The sequence below is a fragment of the Rousettus aegyptiacus genome, unplaced genomic scaffold (genome assembly GCF_014176215.1).
Source record: "Rousettus aegyptiacus isolate mRouAeg1 unplaced genomic scaffold, mRouAeg1.p scaffold_m13_p_1, whole genome shotgun sequence".
NCBI classification, from domain to species: Eukaryota; Metazoa; Chordata; class Mammalia; order Chiroptera; family Pteropodidae; genus Rousettus; species Rousettus aegyptiacus.
This window is the reverse complement of record NW_023416284.1, coordinates 16,399,598-16,424,910: the sequence shown is the minus strand read 5'-3', so window position 1 is coordinate 16,424,910 and position 25,313 is coordinate 16,399,598. Positions and strand designations below refer to the sequence as shown.

Sequence of the window (25,313 nt, the reverse complement as noted above, 5' to 3'; positions counted from 1 at the left end):
GTACTCAAAATATAGCTACTGTGACTGAGAATTATTTTTACTTACTTTTAATTAAATTCGAATAACCATATGTAGCCAGTGGCTATCATAATGGACCACACAAGTTCTAGAACAATGCTCACAAGTTATTTTCATCTCTCTCTGCTCAACCATAGCTCCAAACTTCCTACCTACTTCCTACTGTACACATCTAATATGGTATCACACTGAAAGACCAAAGAGCATAGTAAATTGAAAGACTTGTATTCAAATCCTAATTCTATCACTTTGAACATATTGGTTTTTAATCTAAAATACACATAACACACTTCACACAGTGCCTGGCATTTAAATGCCCAATAAATAGTAACTATCAATAACAACAAAAATAGTGCTTCTGCCTGGCTCTAAAGCCCCCCACAGCATGTTACAGTTCTACATATTTTGTCTCATGCCAAAGTTCCCCATATACGGCACATGTCCAGTTCTACGCAGTGGTACCCTGTCCTGCCCCTTGATAACAATGGCTTCCACTAACAGAAACCCAATCCTTCAACATGAAGCCAGTCCCCACTTCAGCACACTCTGATCTGTCTGTCACATTTATATATGTCCTAGGGTAAATTCAGTCAGAATCATAAGGTTTAGCACTTAGCTGTCCAGCAATTGACTGCTTTGCTCAAGACTAAGTTCCGGGAAGCCAGAGATCAGGTCTTTTATTTTTGAAGTCCCCCCAAAGATCCCAAGTGTAGAGCTAGGGCTCAGTAATGTCAATGCACCAGGCTGCCTTACTACAATAAGTGGGTAGGGGATACTATGGGGAGAAAGCCCAAATCAGTACAGAGAATATAGTCATTAATATTTTAATACATAGTTATTAAAATATTAGTACCCACCTGGGTACTAAAATATTAGTACCCAGGTGAGTACTAATCAAGGGAATCTCTCTGTAAATTATATAAATGTCTAACCACTATGCTGTACACCTGAAGCTGATGTCAACTGCAATTGAAAAATAAAACTGAAACTAAAAAGAATTGTAAAAAGTCATTATTATGAAATATAAGAATTAAACTCCAAAAGAATTTGTTGTAGTGTATATATTGTGTCTACCACTGAGGTTAAATCATATTGAAATAGGAGTAAAGATGATTTCCTATAATTCCGTAAGAAATACATTCAAATAGCATTAAAATACAAAAAAAGAAAAGAAGTCCATATAAACCATCTAGCCATAGGGTCAGGGGCACACTCCAAATCAGGTTATGGCTTTAAGGGCAGGAAAAAAAGTGACTTGAACTGAAAGAAAGAGGGGAGGGTAAAACAAACAGCCAAGGGAGAACAAGCACACTTTTGAGAAGAATCTTAGTGCCATCCTGTATCAGAGAGGTCTTCAAACTGTATAGGTATCCTCAGACACCCTGCTTAAAAACAAAAGGCTACAGGCAAGTTGCCTTTTCCTCCCTCATAGCAAGAAAACTGCACTCCCAATCAGGGACAGCTACTTATATGGGGGCTAATTACTAAAGGGTTCAATGATCTTTCTGTCTACTTTAGGAAATATCTGCAGGCCAAAAATAAACATAACTCAAAGAAATTCTTATTCTAAAAAAATTAAGACATTTCCCTTTCCTAAACATCAGATTTATGACCCCCTCCCTTTACCAAAAGGTTAGAATCAACAGAATATGCAGCTTAGCAAACTAAATATATTTGGACTCTAACAATCAGATTACTCTATTCTCATGTCAAACACCTGCTCGTATCAGAAGGGGAGGTGGGCAGGGACCTATCTCACACTTCTGACATCTAAAACCACTGTGAAAGATTTGTAATTTGCAGCTACAGATGAAATGCCATCTTCAAATCTCTCCATAATAAAGAATGGGCCTTAAATCTTCACTAATCAGTTTATTCGGAAGTAGCAATTTCAGACCAGAAAAATCCTTACTACACACAAGATACAAAAGCCAGTATCAGTAGTCTGCAGGCACCAAGGAAAAGGCAACGGATGGGAAATACCAAATCCTGGCTGCAAAGAGTCAGAGATTTCTCTCTGGGAAAGACAGAGAGGAAATCCTTTCAATGGGAAACCACAGGCGTAGATTACTGTGATTATACTTCAAAAGCAAAGGCTCTGCCATAAAGACACATAATTGAGAGGGAAATGCTGCCCCTGTGATCAGGGAAGTGGGGCCCCCTGCTATATACTCTCCTGCATTCATAAAAAAATAAAAATAAAAAAGGGCAAGAGCCACAAGCAACCCCCCCCCCCCATCTCTATCCACCACTTTATCTCTTTCCAGATCACTGGCTGTGTTACAAACTGCCTGCCAAATGAAATGCATCAAAAGATGCAGTTTAGGGGCATCAAAAGCAAAGATGTCTAGCAAGCTGGTCCCTCTGAATGTATTCAGAACAGTTTGCAGACTAACCGCCTGCACAGAGTTTCCCTGTTCCAAGCAAAAGGAATTAAAAGCCCCTCCAGACCAGTGCCCTAATGGAATTCCATACTTCTTATTGTACCAAGGAAAGCTTAACGATTCTTGGTTGCTGAGATATTACAGAATGGACTTCGAATTCTCCAACTCCTATGACTAATGATTGAGGAGAGTGGAGAAGGGGGCAGGGACTCAAGCTTCCCCGCAGAAAGCTACTTTCACCAAAATGCACCACACCATGTGGCAGTCCATCGGGAGGAATAAACTTCTTAATTTTCTTAGAGTACAAGTCTAACTAAGGAAAGTTCCAGGCTTCGGTCTCAATACGAAGATGGAGAAAAGAAGTGACCGGGCAGCAATCGGAAGGAGTCAAGATTTGAATTGACAAGGATGTGAGTAGAGAAGGATGGGCCAGGGCTGCTGAAAAGGTGCCCATCAGAAAGAAGTCTTGACTATCATTTGTTTTGTCACCCTAAATGCCACCTAGTTGGGGCCACTAAAAATCTAGAGCCATAATCTTGGATTTTAGACATTTACAAATTACTTCTTACTCCTTGTGCTTTCCATTTATTCCTGGCCAGATTTGTTGTATAACTTTTAATAATAACAATTTTTTTAAAAAGCATCCCTGGCTCTTTAACCGAAAGAACCCCCTAATTGATTCCCACAGTAATTAACCTGCATTTTACCTCAGAGAGCGGTAGTTAAGGAAGTCGGCACTGCTATTTATAACTCATCTCAAATTGAGGGCAGACTGCCTAAAATCTAACACATCCCAGCTGTACTCCTGTTTGAACTGGGGCCAAGGGAATTTTTTAAAGCAATCTTGGCACCGAATGAATGACACCAACAGTATGAGAGCGCGAGCGGTTGTGTTGTGGTGACGTAGCACTGGAGGTGGAATGGGAGGGGGCCAGTGTACTGTGATCCCTCTCGTGCACGCCTGCTGCTTGCTGAGTCCCAGTACAGTAAGCTGGGAACCGCCCACTGAGAGCCAAACACAGGAAAAGGCTTTTCCTGTGGAACGCCTTGAAGTGAGAAACACATGGCTAATCTGCATAAATGCGAAGCCACACCGCCCCTGCCAGGAAGGTTAGTGCTCGTAATCTCTGGCCATGAAGCTGGCTGCCTGGGAGGACTTGGACTGGCGCCTGATAACCCAGAAAGAGCGGAGAGAACAGATGGGTAAGGACCCCGGCAGAAAACAGCCCCGGGTCACGTGACTCGCCACATGGCCCCGACAGCACAAACTATTGTCTGGCTGCGGAGCTCCCATACAAAGGCACCCGGCCTTGGCTTCCTGTGATTACAGGGACAGGCGGCAGCTGTTGATCCAGTTCCCGTACTGGACCCTCCCCTGTTTAGGAGCATTCCAGGCAGGAACAAAAAAGTTAAGGCCTCTCCCAACCAACGTGCTAGCTCCACCACGCTATAGCTCCACGTGGCTCCACTCATTTCTTACTACGGACAGAGCAGACTTCCAGAAAAACCACCCTTGTACCCTGATACACATAAGACGACCAGAGTAAATCATTCTCATCGTGCCGGGCCTCCAGCCACGCAAAAATTTGTATTCGATGCCCCCTCATCCTGTCTTTTCACACTCCTCCAGTATTTCATGGCTTTGAAGATTGGTCAAGGACCCCTCCCCTAACTGAGGTGAAATTGCCCAGAAAACTGCTTGTTTGGTTCTATCCCCAGACGCTGCCTCCTAAAACAAGGAGACTCCCTTTTGTTATGCATTTAAACAGTCCTGTTTCCTCACCTAGGATAACAGAGATTCCTAACCTTTTATGTGGCCTCACCAAGGATATCACTAAAGATTCTTCAAGTTAAACTGATATTAAAATAAAAATCTCTCATCAGATACACCTGACCCAGGAAATCAAACTCACTTAGCCCACAATTCTTATCATTCATAACATGAGAGTCACAGTTTTCTACTTCACAAAAAAATGGAATACGACTCTTTCATTCTAGTTCCCAGTTCATTCAAGTTCTAAACTGGTCATCTACCTATGGTGATTGATTACCAACAACTAGTATGCAACTATCGTGACAAAGATTTTTTTTTTCTTCAATTCTTTCAACGTTCCATTAAGTGTCCAAGTTGAATACAACAAAAAAATCCAAAGTCAATGAAAAGTTCAATCTACCCCCATTCTGCTTGCCGAAACAATTCTACAAGATTCCCCTTTACAGACTTAGAGCCCATTTTGAAGGCATCACTCCAAGCACCAGCCTAACCAAACCTCTAGGAGGGGCTGCAACCAGATATCAGACTTGGGACCTTCCAACTCATACTCTGTCTCTAAAGTGATAGAGAACAAGACAAGAGGCCTGGCTCTCTCCTAGGCTCAGAGATATTTAGCCTACTGCAACTCCACCCTTGTAGACCATATCTGAGAAAACTGAAGGTAGAAGAGAGAGCCCAAGGGAGAAGAGTCATTGAATCATCTAGCAAAACTCAAACAGATTATGAGAGCCAACTGTAATAACCACCTCACAGCTGTCTACCCAAAGGAGCCATGACAGAAAAACCACAACCAGGTGGCTGGTATTTCTTAATTTCTACTTTGGTTCCAGAAAGAGTCTTTCAAATAAAGCAGCTAGAGCACCAAACTAATGAATTCTCCAACAAATAATATATTCCTTCTCCTCATCCAGAGTACTTTCATTAGCCAACTTTCAACAGAGAAAATACTCTTCCAAAAATGAAGAGGACAACTTTTTGGAAGACCAAACTCAGCTAACCATTAGCTCCCAATTTTCAAACAATTACAAAAGCCTCTAAGGAAATCACAATTCAAGAAAGAATTCCTCTTCAGGTACTTCTTAAAACTTAGGGTTATGAAAACAGTAAGGCCCCAAGATAATGATCAAATAGGAACCAAAATATCATTTGATAAAATTAAACATTCTCTCTTTACAACTTTTTAATCTCAAGAGTAAGGCAGCAGCACAACATGGTGAAAAGAGCACTAGACTGACCGAATAGCTGGGTTCCGATCCCAGCTAACCAACTCCCTGGGGGAGTGGGCAAGGCACTAACCAGACTGACTATACTTCAGTCTCCTCAGCTATATACCAGCGGTCCCCAACCTTTTCAGCACCAGGGATCAAGTGCTCCTATGAGAATCTAATGCCTGATGATCTGAGGGGGAGCTGAGGCAATGATGCGCTGCAAAAATACAGATGAAGCTTTACTCGCTTGCTTGCCCTTCACCTCCTGTTGTAAGGACCATTTCCTAACAGGACACGGACTGGTAAGGTCCAAGGCCCAGGGGTTGGGAACCACTGAGCTATACATTGGAAACCTACCCTCCAGATTCTGATTCAGCAACTCTGGGATGGGGCTGGGAATCTCCTCAGGCAATTTTCATGTTTATCTAGTCTGAGAGCATTTGGGATACAGGGCTTCCCTCCAAAACTCCTCCCATCTCCAGCACATAGTGAGTGACTCTAGAACTCAGAAACCTGTTCAGTTTTCTTAACCAAATGATGGTCTGAAGAGGGCAGTGCCTAGCCAATAGAGAAAAACCAGGAATGTACCTCAGATTCCCAGAGTCCCAAATAAGCAGCATTCAGTCAAAGACAAGCTTTCTCAAATGCCTATACCCAGTGCCTGATTTTGTTCACCTCAACATGTATCACTAACATACTATATGCTTTAAGTTATCTTGTTCACTGTCTGTATCCTAAACTAGAATATAAGCTCCAAGAAAACAGAGAATTGTGTGTAAAACTTCAAAAGTAGGAAAGGAAAGGGACTATGGAAGAAAAGTGAAATTCTAGAGGCCTTGTAATTCCTAACCTCCTTCACGATGAGAGGAAATGCTTTGGTTCTACACGGCCAGTCCTAGGCAATGGTTAAGAACTCTGCCCCCACAGTGCCTTCAATATCAATAGAGATAGCAGTAGTAGCACCCTCAGGGTTGAATGAAATAATGCATTAAAATAAAACATTGTTTCCTCAAACTGACTGGATATGCTCTGGCTCAGAACCTTTGTATTCATTGATCCCGCCACCTGGAATACTCTTTGCCCAGATACTAGTATAACTCACTCTTTCATATTTAGTATTACTTCGACTTGGCCTTCCTTGGTGAACCCATCTAAAATGTCAATCCTGCACACTTCTTATATCTGGTCCCTGATTAACTTTATCTCCTGATCATGTTATCGTTAGCATACTATATGGTTTACTTATCTTGTTTAATGTCTATATTCGAGACTAGAATATATAAGCTCTAGGAGGTAGGTATGTGTCTGTATGTGTTTGACCGCTGTATCCTCTAGCACCCAAAATGTTGGCTATTCTCATCCTACAGAAATCTCAAATTCCTAGCAGTAAAACTCAGAAACCAGAATAGTTAGGGTCCGGTCCCATATACTAAAGACCAGAAATCCAGAGTGATCAAACTAGAGGTTAACTAGCAATCAAATAAGGTTATGTTTTTAAAGAAAAAAAAAAAAAAGGCAAAAAAGCATAGGTTTTGACACAACTTTAAGCAAGTTACTTCATCCCTTGGCAACAGAACCATCTGTAAAATGGGAATTTAAAAACTGTCTAACAAAGATACGAGACACTTCAAATGATAAATATGTGAAATGCTTTTTACAGTACCAGTTCATGAGACATTACTTTCCTCTCTCCATCTTCAATAGAAAAAGAATAAGGTAAAAAGTAGTTCCAAAATATCTACTTAAAAATAACACAAAAGTCACACACCCAATGAATTGACCGGTTCAATTCTCAAGCTCCACATACTTCTATTTTCCCAAAGGAAACTTGTTCAATAGCTCTTTCTAAGAATCCTGACAGTAAAGCTCAATAGTTTTTGACCTGGGTAATAACTAATCCCTGAGAAGTGTTTGGAAATAATGTATGAAAGTGCCACTTTTGGTAATCACAGCGACTTCTCTGCTGTTACTTGCATTTATTACTTGAGGAGCAGGATGCCAAATGTCCTGCAATGCATCTCTATGCAAAGAAAAGTCTCGTTAAGAAACAATGGATTCTAGCCCATTAGAGCCCACTAGGCAAGGGTCCCCAAACCCCAGGCCACAGGTAGGTGAGCAGTGGCCAGCGAGCAAAGCTTCATCTGTATTTGCAGCCGCTCCCCAGCTCTTTACCACCTCAGCTCCACGTCAAATCATCAGGCATTAGATTCTCATAGGAGCACCGGTCCCTGGTACCAAAAAGATTGGGGGGACTGCTGCTACCAGAGGTTAATGGACTCAAGTACAATCTCAGCTTGAGAATTTCCTGTAGCATTTGACCCTGAAACAGTTAAGGGAATGAACTGACCAGTACCCATCCTAAGAGCCCAAAAGTACAAAGCCACACATAAGCCAAAGTAAACATAAACAAAAATTTACTTTAAAAAATAGTTGGAAGATAATTTAATGAAGATGGTACTTCTCCTCCAGTGCATTTATTATGGTTATAATTATAAAGTTATTTGTGATTATTTACTTACATCTTTCCCTACTGAAAAGTATTCCATGGGAAGCAGGAATTACAGATCACTATGTTCACAACACTGTAGAAGCTCGATATTTATTGCATTACTGTAAGCAACTGGCATATGATAGGTACTCATAGGTTTTACAGAAGTTTTGCTTTAAGACTTCTTAAATTGGCAAGTCCCAAGCATTAAATGCTTTAAAGTAGACATTTCAGCAATAGGGCTGGGCAATTAAGTGAGCTTTTAAAAAGGTCTTATCCTGAAAATTCTTAAGAAATGGGGAACATGATCAAAGTCTAGGAAATCTTGATGGTATGTAAGAAAGCTAGATTGGTATAGGGCATCCAGTACATGCTCAAAAATTAAAAACTTAACAATGTACAGGCCTTGTTACCCACAAGAGGTGGTATGGGTTGACACCAGAAAAGGTACTTCCTCCCACAAACCATCCTTCGGTGCTTCAACTAGGGAAAGGACCTTAGTGTGTATGGACCACAAGCTCAACCAAGCGGGGCAGTTTTTAAGACATTTTCTGCCCTGCTTGTTTGTCATTTATCATTAAGTGATATGGTATAGATAAGGAGAGTACATATAAAGGCAAGGGTCAAGTAACCTCACAGAGCTTCACCCAGTCCATATCAACTTTTCAATAAAGACAACACTTTTAAATCACACCTAGTTCTGACCTAGTTTCTAAAATATTCTTCCCTCTTTCCCATTAAACTGCTTTACAGATACTACTCAAAAAACAAACAAAAAAGACAAGGCAAAAACTGCTTCTTAGTCACAAAAAAATTTTAAGGCCTCATTTGCTTTCTCTTAAAAAGAAAACAACTCTCATTTCTACCATCTTTCTTTTCCATCTATTACCTCCAAAGTTGGACTGGTTGTGCAGGAGCCACAAAGAAAGATCCTAAATTTTTCTCTAAGTGCAGAGTTCTATGTCCTGCCAGTTTTTCCTTCCATACTAAAAAAGGTATCTGTAATACATCACTGAACTCTAGGAACTTGATTTACATACAGTCAGGGATTCCACTTATCATGCTTTGAATGTCATCAATCCAATTAAGTCCTGTCTTTTGATAATGATACTCAGAAGCAGCAGCAATGCCATGTTTATTTCATTAATAATATGTTTATTTCATTAATTCCTAGGGCTGCCCTGGACTACTTCCCAAAAAAGCCAAGTTTCACTTGGTCCCCTTAAATCCACTCTGAACTATTGCAGGCACATTTAAATAAGTCAAAGAATAGCCCAGGGCACAGCCAACCTTATTAAGATTACAGGAGCCCCCAAATCCTCTTTTTAAAAGTCAGCCATTCCCTGAATGAAAAGCCATAGAGTCCTGTAAATTCTCCAGTTCTTTTAAAAGCTCCAAAAGCACAGTCATACCAACCTTTACACCATTGTCCACATAAATGTGAAAGGAGACCCTGGCTTCATCATTTATACCAGAAACAGATGGGACCAGACCAAAGTTACCAGCTGTCTTCTGAAGCTTATTTGTCTTTCTTCATTTGCTATCTCTGGCCAGAAAAATCAAATTGGGATGGATACTTGGTATGCTAAGCTATGGAAATCTAGCCAAATGTATCCCTCCCCCTACTCCCCACTCCCAAGTCTGTTTTGGCTCATACACGTTTGAGATTGTCTTATTCAAGGCATACAGAATTTCCCTTTGGTGAGTATGTCTGGGTGGGTGAACCCAGCTATCTCAATCTCATTTTATTTTAACCCAAAATGCCATTATGAGACCACATATTGGTCACTTGAGGTTTTATGTAGGGGTTTTAAAGAAGCCAATTCAAAGCTGTACTAGGAAAGCAGAGGATTCAAATCACAGACTAGAAAGAAAAACAAGAATGTTACACATCTGTCCCAGGCCAAAAGAACCCCCAAAACAGATTAAGGAGGGCCAAGGAATAGTCTCCACACCAAAGGCAATAAAGAGGGAAAAGAAAAGAGATACTTGAGATCATTAGGAAACTTCTGCTTATAGTTAGCCAGGCCATTCCAACAGAGGTAAGCAGATACCAGGAATCTTCACTGAATGATGTTGATCTGAAAGTGGTATTAATTATATCTACAGTCCTGAAAGGAGACATTTTACCAGCTCTGGTGTGGTAAAGCTACTGAGGTCTCCCCATGTTTTACAGTCTACTAACAGAGTTCGATACCAAAGGAAAAAAGGAAAAAGGAAAAATACAAGAACAGGGAAAATAAAGCTAAGAGTCAGAAGTGAGTTTAAAATACACAAACATACACAAAGAACAAAAGAATCCCTACTAAAGTATTTGTGCATACAAATATCAAATCACAGATCAAACTCTCAGTGTACCAAAGTCTCTGCCTTCATCGCAGCCAGGTCACAATGATCACAGCTTCAATTCTCAGGCAGGAGGAATAAGGGGTCTGGTACAAGGAAACTTGTTTTTAATGGAAGATACAGAATCCACACTGAGTTTTCAGAAAGCCCAGGTGAACTAGAACCCTGGTTCTCTACTCTATCTTTGCATGGTTAATGTTTATTACCTGACCATTTTTTGTAACTTCTATTTCTGTAGCCAAGCACAATCTCTAAGTCACACAACTGGGACAGGTCTTGGCTCAAATGTCCAGTCCTCAGAGAGACCTCAACCACTTCAGAGAAGGGATGACTTGTCAGGAGTCTACTTAAGGGAAGATTTATTTGCTAGGACTTCATAAGGGACACAAGGAAAGGAATCACAGCAAAACACCGAGTGGCCACTAGGGCAGGGGGAAGTGGTGAAAGAGGCCTACTGAGAGATCAATGGATCACCAAAAGCCCTGTTCTCAGATCAGTTGGCCACAGTGTCCCAAAAGCAGAAGGGTTTTTAAATGACTGATATCACATCATGGCATTTAATGCTCCAAGACTAGCCTTCGAGTAGCATTTTCAAGAATCACTTCCCTAAAAAGTTTACTCAACTGGTCATACTTGGAGAATACCATAGGTCACCATCCTAAAGTGATCTTTTCCACCTTCACCAAACAACCAGGACCACAGATTCAGATTATCCTCATGCTGTGCCACCAGAGGTAAGAGAAAAAGAAATGAAAGGCAGGGAGTCCCCAAATCTTATAAATGTTTATAACAGGCATGTTTTGTCATTATTGCATAGTAGAAGAGTCATCTCGAAAATATTTTTCGTCTCCCCCAAACTCCAGCACTTTTAACCTTTTCTCCATCCACTTACACTTGGACATCATGAGAGGAGGAAACACCCAAAACATTAGTCTATGGTATAATCTGGAAGAAGCCCCTCCAGTAATTTGAATATACGATATACTCGGTAGCCGAGTTGAGCATAAATGAATAAATCCAGTAGTCATCAAACAGTGAGCATGCATCACAATGACCCGGAGGGCTTATTAAAACACACAGCCAGAGTTGTGGATTCCAGAGGTCTAGGTGAGTATTTCCATTTCTAAACAGGGCTCAGGTGATGCTGATGGTTAGGGACCACACTGAAAACCATTGTGCTAATCTAGCTCTCAAACTAAAACAGGTGCTTAATAAAACTTGGGTTTTTAAAAAAACATTAATGTAACTCAGATGTAGCTAGGAACTATGGGATAACTTTTAATTTAGTGAAGACCAATAATGTCTAACCAATTTTTTCCCTCTCTATAGCAGGGGCCTCTACCAACCAACCAGGAGTCATGTCTGAATTTTATTTTATAACACTACTTTCACATATCTCATTTAACATTTACTGTAGCCTACAAGGTAGGTATTTTTCTTCATATATTTGAGGATTCAGATAAGTGACTTGCCTAAAGTCACACAGCCTAAGGGAACTTTCAAACCTCAGTTTTAGAGCTGACTCTATGATACTTTGTGTGTGGCACTTAATTTTTATGCATTCACTTTCCTCAAGTGGAAAATTAAGACAATAATCCCTGCCTCCCCAGTGTTCCAAGTTATAGAAAATAAAATCACTCTGCAAATATTTTCATAACGGAAGTTACTCTCACTTAGATCAAAGAGAAGGACTGTATCATTGAGCCTGAATCTCTTCCCAGCCCCATTCTCCAAGATCCCTCCCAAGAAAGGAGCCTGAAGACCAAATGCTGCCAATTCTCACCACTGGGATCACATGGCCATTCACTGAAACCTAAATAAAATCCTAAATGGAAAAGGCATATGAGACAGAAATCTAGGCATAACGTCAAAGTGTAACTAAAGGCTTTTCAGTCTTTTACCCCATTTAAGAGTTCCAAGCTATTGCAAAAATAATGTCCCAAAAAGCCTTAGTACTTGAATTTTGTATTTTGGAGAAGCAATCATAGTTGTTTATAGTGCTATAGCTCTGGAGAATCAGACAAACCTTGATTCAAATTCAAACTCTACTTTTTACTAGCTATTTACCCTAAGGCAAATTTCTTGGCCTGCCTCTGACCCAGGATAAAGTTGTAGATAAACTACCTCTAAGAATTGTTCCCCAAATCCTGTATAATAGTTATCTTTAGCACCCCAGATTCCTAACCAGGTAAAAAGGTAGCAGTCTGGAGATGAAAGGCAGGTCATTCAAATCTGAATTATCAAGAGTTTCACTCTCCTAAACTAATGCTGGACCAATTCATAAACTATACCACCTTAGGGTCAGAACCGAATACTGTCCCAAGGGCAAGAGAGAAAGAAAGCCATCTGTATTCATAAGAAAAGACGTAACACCAGCTAATTCCCAGTATTTCTGCTCAGATGACTTGTTCTCTAAGGACAACAGAGAACCATAATAAGGTCTACTGAAGAGAGAGGAAAATCAGTGGGAAAGAAGAGTCCAAAGACATATCTGATTCCTCTAAAAGGAAGAATCCTGCACAATGTAGCCTTTAATCCTCCACCACGAGGCTTTACTCACACTCTTATTCTTAAAAGTCAAAGTATACCAGGCAAGAGTCAATTGAGAATAAACAGCAGGACCCAGACGAATGCCCGGCAAGCAAGTTATATGACCTCAAGGGAAACAGGAGGCAAAATAAAAAACACCAAGCACACAGCAAATGGGTTTTTAAATGACTGATATCACACATCGACCCCTAAACTCCCCTGTTGCTGTATTGCTGGTGCTAGATCTTGAGGGGGGAGTTCCTTTTAACAGATATGTCTATAAATAAGCAAGATGAAAGCTAACAAGTTTAAGAGGGAAAAAGCATACAAAAATCTTGGCTGCTGGTGATGAGCCACAGAAATCATAAATGTGCCATTGCCAAGGGAGGAGGAAGTCTAATATCTGCAGACTTGGGAACCCAGAAGCAACGAAACCATACGGAAGCCCAAATGCAAGAGAGAAAAAAAGCACATGGCACATTTCCTCTTTATAAGGGTGGCAATTCAAGAAGCATTCTTGGCCTGCAGAGGATATAGCCCCAGTGCCCAAAGCCCGTTAGTATTTCATATCAACGTTAACTTCCAGGAGGGCAACAAAAATCTGTCCTGGATTACTGGGTGATTTCTAATATGTACCATAACCAATACTAAGCCAACATTTTAGGGATCAAATTTCCTACTTAGTAGACATGTTGGAATGTGTTCTTGGCATTAGACCCATTCATTCCCACTGCATACACCCTCGGAAAATGCAGAAGCCACTTGTAAATATTCAACCTGTCCCAAGACTATCTTCTTCTAATATGCACAAATGACTAACAAAACAAATAAAAGTTCAGATGTCCCTTCACATTCAATAAAACTATTCTATACACTTAAACAAGGGGAGGAGCAATTGCAGGGAAGAATAGTCAAGGTGATTAGTTAAGGCAACATTCATCTTAACTTGGATTCCTCTAAAACCTGGAATTGACTAAGGGATTTAATTCAAGCCCCTACATACCTGCTTGTCCATGGCAGATGAACAATTGTGCCCAATTCTAATTACTGGAAACTCACTTTTGCAAAATGCCAGAATGGCAAAGCAAAAGAAGTTGGAAGAGATGTTTCTAAACTAAAATCTGTATTCAAGACTCCATACTTCTATACTGGAACCAGGGTAACCCATCCTTCTCTTCTAGGTGGGAGCACTGTAGTAGTGCACTGTAGCACTGCCTAAGTAGTAGGCTGGCAATGGGATATCCATGCATCTACAGCTGTTAAGCATCTACTCACAGTCCTTGAAAAGTGCCAAAAATCATACGTGGTCCAATCACACATGGACCAGCAGGTAAAGAGAAACCCAAATCTCTATATTTCAGAAGCTCCCGTAAGGAGTAAGCATGTACTTGAGGCAGCATTTACGAGCTTCCTGCCAATCTAATCAAAAATGATATTCAAGGCCATTTCTGTGAACTGATGGGCAAACTGCCTAAGTGCAGGCTTACCCACCCATCAAACCTCAAGGTAAGGCCTGATCCAAGCAACTCAGCTTGAGCTCAGCTCCAGCTCTTGAGAAATGGCAATCCAAGAGTCCCAACAGGTACTTCACGCTCGTTATAAGAAAGGTCAACTCTGCCAAAGGAAAAACCCAGATGTGTCCAGGGCGTACAACTCTGAAGGTGACATGAACTTCCAAACTCAAAATTACTACAAAAGAGCCCCTGAACTGGCCAAGAACTTGGCAAGTTGTACTAAAGGCCCCACATAACCACATGAGTCACCAAGACCCCTCTCTTTCACAGATTTTATGGTTAGAGTTCAAATTCTCAAAATCACTAGAATGAGACAACTACCAGTCTGTGGATGGATGTGTAATTTGGATTCTATAAAGCCTGCAGAACTTAGAGTAGCATTATAAAAAGGCAAATTATTTTAACTTTACCCTTCTTGAACATTCAGCTTCACAAATGCCTCTGAAAAGCTGTCCCTAGGTAATGTACCTAACTCCGATTGCTCCTTATTTTCATATTCCTTTGGCCCACAGACTGAGTTTGGTTTATATCCATTTATAAAACCTTGCTTTGCAAGTGTTCCAGATGTGTGCACATAAGCATGCTTTCCCAAGAAAATTAAATTCCTCTGAAGCAGAGATTGCCTCTACCTTTTAAATTCCTTTTTAATATCTAATGGCATGTTTCATACAGGGCAACTTCCTACGCCCATTTGAATCTCCAGATCTCCCTGAGCCAGGTATCATGCTCTTAGCAACAAGTCTGAAGTTCTAATACCTTTACCACCACCATACTGGAAAAGGCCTGAGCAGCCGATGTCAATGTCTACCCAAGTTTTTGTATTTTGTTTTAAAACAAGCTGATGACCTTTGGTAAGTTAGCTAAACCTAAAAATTATGGCCACGGCCATAATTATGTTCATATTCCCTACTACTATGCTAGGACTCTGGTCTAAAACACACTTCACATGAAGAAAACTGGTGTCAGAGTTTGTAGATTTAATTTAAAAAGGGACTTTTCATGAGGCTACCAAAGCAAAGCATATACCACAGGCAGACGGCTAAAATACTGTACCTCTAAAATACCTTCATAAAGAGTTCTTCACTGAAGGAACCCAGAAATGTTTTTAAGCCGAAAATGGCAACTCCAAAACCAAAGATTGTATCTACCCACATAACCCTTCAAGCAGGATTTACTGAATCCTTAAACAATTTGGACTTTGTACTGACCCAGGAACCTGGGGGCTTTAATATACATATAAGTGATGCACAGGAGTCCAGTAAAAAACTATATAAATAAACTCAGCCCTTGGGGTGGGCTTATAATCCTGAAAGCCACAGCAAAACAGAGGCTAGAGAGGATGCTGAAATTGCAGTATCTTTTTTTCCACTTTCTGGTATTCCAAAAATGCTAACCCAACCCTAAAAACATCTCACCAAACTACAAAACCTTTCTGAAAAAACAAGGCTTTAAAAATTTAAAACTCAAAGTCTCATAAACCAAGCTTTTGGAACGCACTTACCTCACTATTGAAACTTAGGGCCCTCTTTTCCAACTTCTGTCTACAATGAAATTGCAATTGATTTTGAACAGGGCTCCAGATGCCCTCAACCCCGTAGCATGGAGCCAGGGTCACTGAGGCTTCTCTTCCAGGGCAGCATCTTCTCACTTCTAAACTCTTAGATCATCTCTCATCTCCATGCTCTGCCCCTCCCCTCTGCACTACCCTCTTCCCTATTCCCATGTCTTATTCTCCAATGTTATTTTATTCCACCACATGAAAAAAGACTAGCATTATCTTTGCTTGAAAACTGTTTATTAATTTGCTTGTCAAACGTTTTATAGAGCCGTTCACATCTTACTACAGAAACCTCCTGGGTACATATTGACAGCTCAGCAAGTATTTACACAAAGCTCTGAAACATTTGGTTCCTTCAGAGGGGAAGAAGCTGCTGTGTCAAGCAGAGAATTATCAAACATCTTTCCCTTTACTTTTCCCTCTTTTATTAAGGGGAGCTTCCTTCTAGCACACCTCTTATATGCCTAAATTATACTTTTAAAACTACTAGGCAGGGAGGAGAAAGAATGGAAAAATTCAGGTGTGCTAGAGAAGATAAATAACAGCATTCCCAGGACCACTTGCAAACCACATCACATAGCTTAAAACAGGTATGAGAAAAGGCAATAATACGTCTATGAAATTGACCCTGAGACGCTTAGCTTTTCCTCTTCCAGGCTCACGAACTTCTGCTCCTCTCTCAGCAAAACTTACAAGGCAAGTTCAAGCACTCAGATTACAACCAACTGCCCAAACCAGACCTAGACGGGCCCAAACACCAGAAGAGTCTAGAGAGCTTAGTGCCATCTCTTCCCACCTTCCTATAAACGCAAAAAAAGCAATGCTAATGTTCAATTTATAAATATCCACTCCCACCCCACTTCTAATCTACCTCCAAAAACCTCTCTTGGAGATTTTTAAGCAACTACTTTGAATTCTTGCTTTAACGAAATCTGCCTAATTTTTCAATTACTGTTTAGTATTTTGAAACCACCAGCCAGGTGGAATGACTAATGACAAAGAGATTAACACTTTCAAGGCAAAACAGTTTGGTAGGGCTTTTTCTGCAAGGGGCCACAGACCACTATGGCACCTGGCTGTTCAGAGCTTGTTCCTATAAATCCTCAGAAGAAAACAGCCTTGAGTTCCTTGAGCCCAGGATAAGAAAAATGTTCTCAAGACCCTTACCAATAAACGTACAGGAAGATGCTGCCCTCATAACAAGGCAGGTATGGAAGCACAGACAGATGTGTAGCATCAGAGGAGGTCATGTAGTCCACCAACCTCACTTGAATGATGAAGAGAAAATGAAACAGCAAAGGCAAATGACTTGCTCAAAGTCACATAGCTTAATCCAGACCAGAGATGCATGTGGAACCAAAGCCCCCTCTTCCTCTTGAGTCCTGTGCTTTTTACCCCTTACCACTGTGCCACATACAACTGTAAGTGCATCAGTGATGATAATGACCAATTTAAACAAAATAAAACCTAGAGATAAAAGCCATGGGAATCAAGACTCCATTTCTGAGACTGAGGTATCCCAGCTCACTGGCAGGAAAAAAACTATTCAGTGCCAATTTATTTTGAATACCATATTTTAACCATATTTGCAGGCTTTAGTTGCTTCCAGAATTTTAGGATTTGAAGCCAATAAATACAACCTGGGGTGGGGGTGGGGGGTGAGGAAGGGCCCCTGACCATTATTTCATTAGCCTATTTCCACATTTTTAAAAAGGTTCACTAACCTCTTTGCAAAAGACCTACTGTAGACATCATACCCTACAGGAATCAATCCGACAATATGAATGTTTAATGCAATCCAACACATCTTATTACAGCAGGTGCTACTTGTCATGGTTACTATGTCATAAACAAAGAAAGGAACCTAAAAAAGTCCTCACAGGGCTCAATACAAAGAAACCAACCTTGGTCCTAGCTATTTTTTTCTCATGACCATCCCAAGCCTCATCACCCCCAGTGCTCACATGGACAGTACAAAAACATGAAGCTCCCACAATTAAGTGCCATCTCAGTGTGGTTTTCCTGGTCCCTCCTACTTGAGAGAGCTCCAAGAGTCCTGTATTTCAGCCAGCCCAGAGTTTCTGCCAGTAGGCATTCCTATAAGAAGCCTAGGACTTCTTATTTGTTTCCCAGTAGTCAGAATGGAAATATCAGGACCTGACAGCCAAACTACAATCAAATCCAGCATGATTCTGGACTACAGTCTACTTCATCTTTTGCTCTGATGAGCTGGTACTACTCTTCAGGTACTACAGCTCAAAGAACCCCAAGTAAAAAGCTTTCTATCGGGTGACAAAAAAGTATCTCATCAGTAGCAGGATTCAACACCTTGAAATACAATGCTTACTTATGGAAAGGGATAAAGAAAAAGTTTGTCTGCTGGGATCTTCCCAGCTCCTGTGAAAAAGAAATAAACAATACACACACTTACCTAATCTTTATTTCATAAAGGTAGAGTCAAATGAGAACATTACCACTTTAGCTGTGTCAACCAAGTCTCTACAAAATACTCATAACCCAAGACCGAGTTAGAGAAAGGAGACAAGGCAAGAGCTTATTATTGAAGAATGCTTAAGAACAGGGCACCATAGGCTGACAAGATGTTTATCCTTAGGCAGCAGAGAGGAATTCAGAACAAAAACTATCCATCTACAACCCTCATCTAGACTACACACCTGAAGCAGCCCATAAAACTGGAGGTTGTACTGTCTCTTCCACAAGTGAATGCTCGCCAGCACATTTTCTGGGCTTCTGGTGGTAGACAACTGAAGTAAAACAGAACAGGAATCTATGGTTGTGAAGTGCCAGGGCTGGTGATGTTAAAATCAAAAAATTCACCCACAGGCAGCATGGACAAGCTTCCAAACAGAGACTATATCTATTTTCCTACCACTTATCCAGCACAGAGCATAGTACCTAGCACAAAGAAAAGGGCTCAAACATTTATTTAATGACCAAAAAACAGAAATCACAATATGGTAAAAGTATTCAGGCATAAAAGTGTTTGCCTGAATATTTCCAAACCAGCAGAATTCAAATTAATTTTTACTTTTAAATGACTCTTGACTTACACCGAATTATTTCCCCTAATCGTTTAAGAAAGATAAGTCTTTTCTCACCCTACCACCAAAAAAATAAGGAATGAGAGGAAAGAAGTGTAATGTAGACTATAAATGACCCAAAGACAAAAAAAAATTATCCCCCAGACACAAATCCTGAAAATTCCCATATTTCTTGCCCAGATGTACTTCATGGAAGACATAGAGTCAAGGCACAGAGCTCTAAATCTGGCCTCTAACATAACTATTTTCAAAATTCCCAGCTCAATGGAAGAATAGAAAAACAGTTCTAGGATGGGGAGGGAATACAGCTAATTAGGCCGCCTAAGCGAACAAAATCTCATACCACAAAGGTACAACTGGGTACTGCTGGGAGGGGAGTTATAAACGGAGCTTTTGGAGATTTTTTTTCTCTCTTTGAAAAGATACATGACTCCATAAAATACCCAATATTTCTCACCAAAGCATTGCAAACAGAACATAATAAAGAGGGAAGAATTGCAAAATAAAAGAGAATGCATTAAAAAGTACCTAAAAACTGTAAGTTCTAAGCCAACTCTTAACTATCATTGTAGGCAGTATCTTTATTATCTTGGAAAATAGAAAAAATGGAACATGCTTTAAAATGCAAAGAAAAAACTAGTTGATCTATATATTAAAGCTCTAAAAAGATGGCAAAATAGAAAACTAGCATTTTTGATATTCCAGGAACAAACGATAAATTTCACCAAACCAAGCCCTTAGGATAGAGTCCCTCTCAACATCTTGAAAGATGTCAGTTTCCCTTTAAATTAAGGTGCCCTCCCAAAGGTCAATTAACAAAAGTGCTAACAAGATTCAACATGTAAACAAAGAATGAGGCTAGCCTTCCTTTAAACAGAACACTTGAAACTAATATGAAATTCTCTGAAAGCTTCTAGTTCTTAAAAAAAAAAAAGTTTTCCCCTACCTCCTCCCATAAAGACCCCACATTTGCCACTCAATAAAAAGGCCCAGGAAAATAATTTCAATTCTGCAAAAGTAGACAGGGTCAAAATTACTTGAGACAAATGTATCTTCAGAGCCATCAAAGAAGTCATTTATACCATTAGGAAAGTCACAAAATCAAAACAAACAGCAAACCCATTGTAGAGAAAAATCCAGCTACTGTTCTGACAACACAGAATCTATTTCAGGCTGCATAAAACATAACAAGCAAAATAAATCCAAGGTACAAGCAAAATGCCACTGCCTCTTCTTTTGTTTCAGGCACAATGTAACAAGGGCAGCCTGTCTGGGGCTCTGCTCCTGCTGATACAGTATTGCTGCTTAAACCTTCCTCCTCAAGGTCACAGCCAATTTCAGCTCTGGAATAAAAGGCAGATAGTGGCAGCGATGGTTTGGGTTATCACTGGCAGAAAAGCAGAGTGTAAAAGTTTATGAGCTCATCAGGATTGTTGTACCATTACATCAGAGGCAATTATAAATGGCCAAGAGCAGGAGATGGGGAGCCAATCAGATCACAGATAGGATGTCAACCTAAGACCAACTGTCTCCTGGCTTTGACAGAAGGATTTTACCTCCATAATTCAAATCCCAAACCAAAGCAATCTGCACTTACTACTCCAATCACTCAGCTGTTTACCAGCACTTCCAGGGAGAAGCCCAGGCCACTGGGCCGACGGAGACTAAGACAGGAGGTGTCCCGGACTGCCCTGGGTGAACCGCAGCCGGCCTCTAGCTGTCCCCAAGCAGGCCCCTGCCCTCCCCTGAGGTCCCCCCGAATCCGAGGGGCCCCTCCTTGAAAGCACAGATGGGGGACGGCCTGGAGAAAGGCGGGGGGTGGAGGCAGAGAGGAGCGGCAGGTGAGCAAAGAACTGTTCACTCAACTACCGAGCTCCTAGCACTGCCTACACCCCTAACCTCAGTCTCCAGCACCCCCTCACCCCGGACCAAGCCCTTTCCCACACACTCTACCCCACATCCTCCTGAAGATCCTTGAAGTTCGAAGGGACCAGGAGAGAGGGAGAAGAGGAGCAGACACGTCAGGGAAAGCCCCACACAAAGGCTGAAGGAGGGAAGGAAAGGAAGGCAAACAGGCAGCCATTTTAAGAGAGAAGAGCCAGACAATGGCAGCTCCCCAACAGTGGGGGCCCCGGACTGGGAGTAGCCCACAGCTGTAGCCTGGTCCCCACAGCCACCACCCAATCTCCGAATCCCGTTCATCCCAGCCCCCTCCCCATTCAGCTGTGTACCTGCGGGGTCCGGGCGAGCGACTGCCCCCCGCCGCCGCTGCTCCCGGGGCTCATGGGCGCGTGGTGGCTCCTTTGTTGGGCCCCTCCCGAGGCGGCTGCCGCCGCCGCCGCAGCAGCAGCAGCCCCCCAGCACTGTGAGGCCATGTCCGCCGGGCCTTTGCCGGCGCCCCCGTCCTGGGGCCCGCTGCCGTAGTCGCCCCCGGGGTAGCCCTGGTAGCCCCGGGCGGAGCTGGGCGACGTGAGCAGTTGGTTGAGAGTGGGGGTGGCGGTGGGCTGGGGGGTTCCCCCGCCGGCCGCTGTGGGGCCGCCTCCCCCCATGGCCCCGAAGCGCTGCTGAGCGAAGGACGAAGACGACGAAGAGGCGGAGGCGCTAGAGGAGGGAGGCGGCTTGGAGCCGGCGGCCGCCGCCGCGCCGGAGCCCGGAGTGCCACCTCTCGGGGAGCTCAGCGCGTAGGCCTGGGGGGGCGGGGGGTAGGCGCTGCGGTTGGGGTAGTAGGAGTTGTACTGGTGGTTGGGGAAGCCGTGGTCGTGTGAGTTCTGTTGGGGCCCCGCGTAGGGCTCCAGGCCCCCGCCGCCGCTCTGCAGCGCTGCCAGGCCAGGGCTTTGTTGTCCGCCATGTTGTTGGTGGAAGACGGCGGCCGCCGCGGCGGCGACAGCAGACGGGCTCCGGCCGTAGGTTTGCCCGAAGCCGTAGGCTGGGGGCGGCAAGGCGGCCGCGGCAGAGTGAGGAGCCGCCCCCACCCCATCGCTGCTGCCGCCGCCGCCGGGCGGCTCCGTGAGGTTATTGTTCAGGGCGGGCCTAGGGCCCGCGTTCCCGTTCGAGTTCTTCAGGTCCGGCTCCGCGCCGGGCCCGCCGCCGCTGCCGGCTCCGCCGCCGCCGCTACCCCCATTGCTCTCGGCCCCGTCCTGCAGCTCCTTTCCCAACGGTTGCGGCGGCCCCACGGAGGGGCCCTCGCTTTCCTGCCCGGCGGCTGCCTTCATTTCCCCGCGCTCAGCCGCTGCCGCCGCCGCCTCGCCCCCCGCCTCCTCCCGCTGCTGCTGCTCCGCTTTCTTCAGCTCCGAGGGCGGCGGCGGCGGGTTGCCCAGGCTGCTGGCGGCGGCGGGGGCGACCTGCGCGGCCATGATCCCCGCTGTCTCGTCCGCGGAGAGACCCGGCCCTGTCTTCGTCTTCTCCCCCCCTCCCACCCCGCCCCGGGGCCGAGTCCCCCGGGCTGCCCTCCCCACCCGCCCGGGCGGGCCTCTCGGGGCTCCGCTGCTGAGCTGCGCTCGCTCGCTCGCTCCTCTCCCCCCCGCCCCGCCGGCTCAGGCTCCGGGCTGGCGGCGGCGGAGGAGGAGGAGGCGGCGGCGGCGGCGGCGGCCGAGGCGCCGGCGGCTCAGCTGCTCCCGGCTCTGTGGGCTCGGGACCCGGCTCTCCCGGCTCATTCCCCCCAAGCCCTTGCCTGGGAATGAGGGGGGCGGTGGAGGCTCCGCTCCCCAGGGCCTGGCCCCGCTGTGACTCTCCGCTTTCTGCTGCCGGAGAAAGGAGGAGGGAGGGAGGGAGGGAGGCGAGGGGGAGGGGGCGGGGGAGGGAGGGAGGGAGCGGGGGGAGGGGGACCCGGGACGGGCGGGCTGGAGGGCGCGCGGCGGCAGCCGGGGCGCTGGGAGGCAGAGTCCGAGCGCGGGCCGGGCGCCCTGCCTCCCCTCCCCGGCCGCGACGCTAGCCGAGGTTGCTGCGCGGCAGCGGGCGGGCGAGCGGGCGAGCGGCTGGACTGAACGGCTAGAGCGCCCCACTCTCCTCCGAGTCCCCCTCACTCCGACACGAGGCTCAGCACTGCCATTTTACCCAGCGCCGTCGCGGCCGCCTGGCAAACCCGGAACGGAGCGCGGAGCGGGCGCAGGCCGTGGAACGGACTCGTTCCCTTCCCCTCACAAAGGAGGAGGGGAGATAACCAGCCGCGGCGGCGGCAGGCCCTCTGCTGCTTTCGCTCGGCAACGCCGCCGCCGAAGGCTTCGGGGAAAACCCGGCCCGGAGCTCACGCCTTTTCGGAGCCTGCGCCGACTCGGTCCCGGCGTTCCTATCCGGGTCGGTCCCCTCCAGGCCGCACGGAGGGGAGCGGGCAGTGTGAACTTTATTCGCGGCTGCAGAATTGGCCTGGGCCCGAGACCGCGGCCGCCTCGGCCCAGGCCTGACCCCCTGGCAGCGTGCCTGGTCTCTTGGCTGCTACTTAGCACCTCTACAGCACTTTTTTTCTTCAAAGCCTTTTACAAACCCGCTCAAAAGACCCAGCTTACTAAGAGAGTAAGCCTTACTTTTTACCCCCTTTACAAGCCGATGGAATGACAGATCATTGTTCAGACTTTCCGGTTTCTCTTTCCTCTGCCCTCAGTAGCAGTTCCTTCACAAAGCTTTGGGAGCATGAGGTCAAGATTATCCCCATTTTACAGAATTGAAAGAGAAGGGGACTGCCCCATCATTTAAAGTCAGAGAACAGGACAGTGGCTTTAAAAAGTAGCAGAGTCCCGAAAGCTGCTCTTGTCTACTTAGCCTTTAAAGAAAAAAGTCAAATTGTGTCATATCCAGCAATGGGTTTGAATATAAGATGGGTTTGAAATCAAAGCTGGTCATCTCAACACCAACTTAAAAAGATCACCACAGAAGCTAACTCTGGGGACATATGATAAGCCTTCTAGCAGGAGAACCCAAGCCCCATCTTTGCCTCCTAAGAGAACTTCGCCCACAGTGACCAACAACCCCACTCTCTAAAGAGACTGTAAACAGACCACAGAAAAGACTCCAGGGGCTGCAGGAACTTGAATGTTCAAGGGAACCACTGCAGAAGAGGGATGGCCAAACGAACTGAAACCTTAAAAAGAAAAAAGGGGCAGTCTAACAGGTCAATTAGAAAATGGATGCAACCCAAATTTGTTTTCTATCTTCCATTGAAAAGGTTCTTTAAAGTTTTACCATTGCATTCTAAGAGATACCGATTGAGCTGGACGATTACATAGAAACTTCAGATCTACAGGCCCAACCAAATCCCAGCAGCAGCCTTTTCCTCCTCAGGCAGACTTGGAATGCTCTGACTTGTGACAGGCTACAAAAGCCAGAGGGGATTCCAGCTCTTCACCAGGCCCAAGGCTGCCTTAGGAGAAAGAAGCCAGGCCGATGTAGTCACTAGACACCAGGACCTCTTCTCTCCTCAGATTTCATAAATGGAGACTTGGCCACAGAACCATTATCTTAGAACTTCCAGATTCTGCAGGCCCCTGGGGTTCTAGCTGTGCCACTGGTAACCGTGAATAATTCTCAAAACCTGAACTCATTCCTACCCAATCAAACTTAGGAGCATCCTACACTAAAAAGGCAATACCTTCCTGCTAATCTAAGAGTGGTGTTCTCCCAGTCCCCAAAACACGCGCATATGCGCCAAGAACCAAACCAGCCTACCAGGACCTGACTGACTGGAATGGGCCAGTGCTCTGTTTCACTCACAGTCCTCAGGGACAACAACTCTCCTGGTGCATTAGGTCCTAGAAACCAAATTATAGGCTGCTTCATAAATGGAGCTTGGCTATTTAATCAACTGCCTGTGAGCTGGCAAACAGTCCTGAGTCCTGCACACAAATGAGGAATTTTGTACATGCAATTACCCTGCCATTTTCCCCAGAGCTGGAGTGTAATGGGAAACCTGGAGCCCAGTGAAAATCTGGAAACCAGAATAGATTGGTGTCCAGAGGAAGCCCTCATCCCGTTTTATCGATGGCTGTGAAATTGATAAAGTGAAAAAATCCCGTTCCTACACGTGGACAAGCTGTTTAGAAACAGCCACCGTTTTTATCTAGCATTAACTGCAGAAAAATCTATCCACCTGGGTTGGAGGAAGTAATATGGCATTTCTCCTTTCCCACTATTTGTTTTTAACCTCAAATCTTTTAGGGCCTTCATCCACCTCTATCTTTAGAGCCCTACACCACTATCCCAGGGACCGCCTAGTTGAAGGGAACTTTCTCAGAAACCGGTCCATCAGCTTTCCCTAGGGGCAATGGCAGCGGGAAAGGGGGGAGGGGCGAGTCGGGCACGTGGTTGGCCCGAGTTGCAAACCCAGGGTTTGGGGCTGTGGGTCTTCCCCTCAGTGGAGTTTTCTCCCCCACAGCCCCTGCCTTTTAACCCCACACTCAGGCAGCTCAGGAATCCCGGTGCAGATTAGAAAGCTAGGACTAG

The 25,313-nt window shown here is 44.4% G+C and overlaps 1 protein-coding gene across 1 annotated transcript in view; it reads right to left on the bottom strand.

Moving 5' to 3' along the window:
- Window positions 1–22,310, bottom strand: part of ARID1A (AT-rich interaction domain 1A) — a 62,696-nt gene extending 40,386 nt beyond the window's left edge. The window contains exon 1 of the mRNA XM_016131998.2: window positions 21,113–22,310. Within this exon, the coding sequence (XP_015987484.2) occupies window positions 21,113–22,234 (1,122 nt within the window). The 5' untranslated portion in view covers window positions 22,235–22,310. The remainder of the gene's footprint in view (window positions 1–21,112) is intronic.
- Between the last annotated feature and the right edge of the window lie 3,003 nt (window positions 22,311–25,313).